The sequence below is a fragment of the Spermophilus citellus genome (genome assembly GCF_964194105.1).
Source record: "Spermophilus citellus genome assembly, chromosome: 15".
In the NCBI taxonomy this organism is placed as follows: domain Eukaryota; kingdom Metazoa; phylum Chordata; class Mammalia; order Rodentia; family Sciuridae; genus Spermophilus; species Spermophilus citellus.
This window is the reverse complement of record NC_138195.1, coordinates 93,237,657-93,242,854: the sequence shown is the minus strand read 5'-3', so window position 1 is coordinate 93,242,854 and position 5,198 is coordinate 93,237,657. Positions and strand designations below refer to the sequence as shown.

General features: G+C 56.8%; 1 protein-coding gene across 1 annotated transcript; it reads right to left on the bottom strand.

Annotated features, from left to right (window-relative positions):
* Positions 1 to 538: 538 nt before the first annotated feature.
* FOXI2 (forkhead box I2) lies at positions 539 to 2,619 on the bottom strand. Its single transcript, XM_081268126.1, has 2 exons — positions 1,925 to 2,619; positions 539 to 1,277 (listed from the first exon to the last, which is right to left on the bottom strand). Exons 1-2 carry the CDS (start codon positions 2,436 to 2,438, stop codon positions 835 to 837), a joined length of 957 nt encoding a protein of 318 aa, XP_081124252.1. The 5' UTR covers positions 2,439 to 2,619; the 3' UTR covers positions 539 to 834.
* Between the last annotated feature and the right edge of the window lie 2,579 nt (positions 2,620 to 5,198).

Here is a 5,198-nt window from a genome sequence, read left to right as displayed (position 1 = left end):
TTAAAGGGTTAAATTCAAACAGGAGGAGGCCCTCAGGAGCTGGGGCAGGGGTATCTCTGGCCTAATCTGGGGTAGGGGGAGAAGCAGAAGGGGAGAGAGACCCAAAGCAGGTGTGGCCACAGATCTGCCTGAGGTGAGCTCTGGTGAGTGTGATGGGGTGAGGAGGATTCCAGGGTGCTAAACTGTTGCTGTAGTCTGCCCATGTGAGATGCCTGGTCAGGAGGGACAGAAAATGGAGCTGGTACCCAGGGACCCCTCTTGGCCAGCCCAGGTAGCTCCAGACATTAGTCCCTGCTTATAGGAGTTCCAACCCCAGCAGTCCCAGGGGATTCCTCCCTGTGCACTCCTGGCCAAAGTGGTAAAAAGTTACTGGACCCACCCCCATTTCCTGGCTCTGGAGTCCTCTTTCGGAGCCCCCTTTCGGAGCCCCTGCCCCAGCCTTGCTGGCCTAGTGAGGGAATCCCCAGCCTGGGGCCATCTTAGCCAGTACACTTTCCATCAATATAAAGGCTCTTGGGGGGGTGGGGGTTGGCCAGGCTCTCTGTTGCAAGGCTGGAGCTGATCCAAACATCGACCTTGAAGGCGAATTCATTCCTGGAGGTCACGGGATGCGGGCCCCTGTGGCAGGATCTGCCAGTGGAGCAGGGAGCCTGTCTGCAGGAAGGGTCTCCTGGGTGAGGGAGGCGCGGCTCTCTTTAGCTCTCTGTGGGGGCTGGCTACCCCAGCTCCGGGCATCCTCCCAAGCCGCTGCTGGCAGGGTCAGCTCCAGGCCGGAATCTCCTGTCTGGGCTCAGCACCTCTGGACAGGCTCCCGAGCGGGCCTCCAGCCTCCCTTCAAATTTCAGTCCCTTCCCGGCTGTAGACAAGATTACTGACGCGAAAGCCGGTGGCAGACGTCTGATGGCCAGAGGCAAAGCCCGGCATGGGGCCAGGGGTCTGGGGACTCTGCGTGGGCACCATCGTTGGCCTCCCGAAGGGAAAGTCGCGGGCCAGGCCCCCGGGGAAGGCCCCTAGACTGCCGGCCAGGGCGCCCATGGCCGAGGAGAAGCTGGAGAAACAGGCGGCAGCCTCGGGCGCGGGCGGGGACGGCGAGGCCTGCAGGTCGGGGGAGGTTGCCCCCTGGGGCTCCAGCGCAGGCGCGGGGTCTCCCCCTGGGTCTCTAACTCCTGAGGGGGCGGCGGCACTTGCCTCCCCTCTCCTCTTCCTCTTCCTCCGGAAGTTCCCATTGTCGAACATCTTCTCGCAGTTTGGGTCCAGGGTCCAGTAATTGCCTTTGCCTGCAGGGGAAGAGAGCGCCCACGTTTAAGTGTCTGGAGATGGACGGCTTGCCCCTCCAGGGGATCAAGATCTCTATTCTCCGTCCCAAACTCGAAGTGGCACTTTGTACCTCCACAGTCCACTGGAATAATTTAGATATTTCAGAAAGGAAGAAGCAGACCCCCCCACACCCCACCCCGAGAAATGCTTGGCGGGAGAGAAGGCTTTGCGAGATGCTGAATCTTCTTGACTCTACCACCAGGTCAGGGCTGACCATATATCCAGCCTAAACCAGAGCGCTTTCCGAAGGGACGTGACATTTGTTTTGTCAATTTGGGGCTTATGCATTGTCTTCCGCATTTTACAGGCGACTGCATTGAGGCTCAGAGTAGTTAAGTAACCACCACGGTCACCAGCTGGCTAGCAGTCCTGCTTCTTTCTCCTAAGGAGCGCACAGAAATTTAGAAAAAAGCACGGGACTGGAAATCTGTGAGCCTGTGGGTCCTAGGGCCATCTGGCAGCCTGTCCATACCCAAGACGTCTCTCCTTTCCCCTCTCTCCACTGTGCGACGAGGACTGAGATTTTCTGAGGTCGCTCCCACCCCTAAGTGCCAACTGCCCAGCGGCGGGAAGCCGCAGAGTTCTGCACCCGTCGCGCCACTCTTACCTGGGTCGTTCTCGTCGCGGGGCACCTTCTTGAAGCAGTCGTTGAGCGACAGGTTGTGGCGGATAGAGTTCTGCCAGCCCGCCTTGCTCCGTTTGTAGAAAGGGAAGTTGCTGGCCACGTACTGGTAGATCTGGCTGAGCGTCAGCTTCCGTAGTGGCGCACTCTGGATGGCCATGGCGATGAGCGCTGAGTAGGAGTAGGGCGGCCGCACCAGCCTCAGTAGCTCCTGTTGGCCCGAGAGGCTCAGCCACGCGAGGTCGGCCCCCGCCAGGCCGCCCGCTGCGCCGAGGAGCGGGCTCGGGGCTGCGTAGCCGGGGGCCGCATACGGTGGTGCGGGTCCAGGGCCCGACGCGTAGGGCGCAGGGCTGAGCGCGGGCGCATTCACCCACAGGCGCGGGCCACCGCCTGCAGTTCCCAGGTCACCGCGTGCATAGCCCGGGGGGTGCGCTGCGGTGGCCCGGGCCTGGCCGCGCGGGTTCGAGCAGGCGCCCAGTCCGTCGCAGTACGCGGCCATGTCCAGCCTCTCCCGGGCCTGGACTGGCGGTTCGGCACCGAAACTCACGGGTGCTCCATCCAGCAACAGCGCCAGGTGCTGTCAGCCCCGCCCCGCCCCCCGGCTTTTAAATGCCGACGGGCCTGAGCCCTGAGTGAGTGTAGGTGGCAAGTTTCGTCCCCAGCCAGTTTTGGAGGGGCGAAGTCCACGTCTCCGCCCCGGGGTCAGCTTTCTGCCCCGCCCTGGTCCTGACGCGACCCCAACGCGCCGCCCCTGTGATTCCACCTCCCGGTGCAGCAGGGTCTCAGGCCAGACTCAGGGCTTTTAGCTCAGGGATCCTGGGTCCCGGGAATCTAGCAGATCCCGACTTCCTCTGGCTTCTAGGGCCGCCAGCCCCAGTCTCCGGAGCCCCTGTGGTTTGGCTTAGGATCTCCTTCCAATTCGCTGCCTCCTTGCTTCCTCTGGGGAATCCCTGCTCCCTCCAAATCACTCCCTTGAGGGCCCCACCCAGCAGGCAACAAAAGGTGGTCGCATTGCACAAAAGATCAGGGTGAAGTCCGTGGGCGTTATCGGGCCAGACCACATGGGGAAGTGGCTCTGTGGACAGAGTCGCTGGCCAGAGTCGCTGGTACCGAATCCAGGGCCATAAACCCGCGAAGACCGCGAACTTACAAGCTTACCAAGGCCCTAAAACCACACTGACAATCCCTTACCGTCCCAGCTTTTTCCAAGGTCTGGGAATCTGGGACCTGCCAGGGTTGTTCCTGCTATGGCCTGGGTCCAGGGAGCACTAAAAGAGAGAGGGAGAGGGAGAGGGGGAGAGGGAGAGCGAGGAGGGAGGAGGACATCTCTCTGCAGGTCAGCCCTTCTTGGGCCCTGGGGTTGCTTCAGCAGCAGTTCTCAGGCATCCCAGCTGCTTGACTCCCAAGGTGCTAGGCTGTTGGCTTCTCTGCTCCCCCAGGTCTCTTACTATCCAGCTCTGGGGCTAACCAGGTCTCTGTTCCAGGTAGCAGCGGCTCTGAGGCAACCAAAGCAGAGGCTGAAATGCCTGGCTGTCCCTTGGTCAATCTGGGAAGAGTCCTGGCATCAGGAATTCAGAGTTTGAGCCTACTAAGCAGAGGCAAAAATTCTTGCCTGGAGATGAGAGATAAAGAGATGAATCCCATTCCTACAAAATTCATTGCCCACAGTGTTAGAGACAAACTTGCTGAAACTGGGTTGCCCTGGGCAATTCTTATTCTTCATGGGACTAAGGATTGTCTAGCAAACTAATTTTGATTGATTTTAAACACATAGGTCTGACTCTCCCTGAGTTTTGCAAAAGAGGGGGCTGGCGGGTTGGGGCTGGTGAGTGGATGAAGAGAGAGCCTGGCTTTGGAATTCAGGCATTCACTGGTGGTGTAGCCTTAGGCTTCAGGAACAAGCCTTGTGTGAAAACCCTTTATTTATTTATTTGGAGACAGGGTTTCACTCTGTGGCCCAGCTGACCTTTACCTTGTGATCCTCCTGCCTCAGCTTCCTGAGTAGTTGAGACGACAGGCCTGTGCCACCAACCAGGGCTCTGAAGCAACCAATTGATGAGACAATCTAGCAAATGACAGGAGAAAGGGAGAGTCCCTCTATTGCAGGGTTGATCCCCCTGTTTAAAAATCCCTTGGGAAATGGCAGATAGACTGAAGACAGTTCCCAGCCCATGGTGGGAAAGAAATGCCCAGAACTGTTCAGTCAAACAGTACACCCTTGCTTTGTTCCCCTCTCCAGAGGTTTCTAATTGTTGTCAATGGATGGCCAGTGTGAGGTTCTGAGATGTCTTTCAGAGACCCCCAACCCCCATCACTGCAGGGACAGGTGCAGAGCAAATGAGAGCTCTCAGGAAGACTTGACACTTCCCTGGCTTCACAGGTGGCATCATTCTGTTGTTGCCTCTGTAAAAACAGCAGCCAGTGCCACCTGCCACCTGCCTCTCAGTTTGGTATTTCTAGGGTGTCCTCACTGTTCTAACCTGCTGCCATTCTGTGCAGACAAGAGGAGATTTTTTAGTAACCACCCCTTGAAGGAAGTGCTTTTCCATCTGGAAATGTGGTTGCAGGCATGACTCAGGGATGTTCTTTAGGCCCCCCAGGCTTCAGTGCAGGTAAATACCCACCTCCTCCCACAGGTAGTCCTTCCCTGAGTGGACCATGGATCTGAGATGGCTCCCCACACTCTGGAACTGGGAAATATCTGCAGAATAGGAGGCATTTTTTCAAGAGATTATGCTTTGTGAGGATGGGACATCACAGGAGTGGCACAGCTCTGCCCTCATGGGTGGCCGCTCTCAAACCTGCAAGAACTCAACTGGCCTTCCCTTCCTTCCAACAGCTGATGTCAAGTGCCTGGCAGGAAAACTGCTACCTCTGTGGGGGATTTGATTATGCAAGTCTTTGAATTTAAAGGACAGTTGTCTTGCTGCAGTGACACAATGATTTGAGAGGAAGATTTTATTTTATCTGCAGTTAACTGCAACAGTGTTAGAGTGCAACATTGTTAAAATGTTGTAGTCAACCAAGCAACCTGGTGTTGGCTTATAAACATACACACAGAGCAGCAGAAAGAATAGAGAGCCTGGAAGTGAACCCCCATGTCCACAGCTGCTGATTTTGACAAAGGATGCTAAGAGCACAGTTTGGAAGGACAGCCTTTGGAATAAATGGAGCTGGGAACACTGTGCAGAAGAAGAAAGCTAGGCCTCTCTTTCTCACCAGTGACAAAAATCAACTCAACATGAATAGGAAGCTTGAA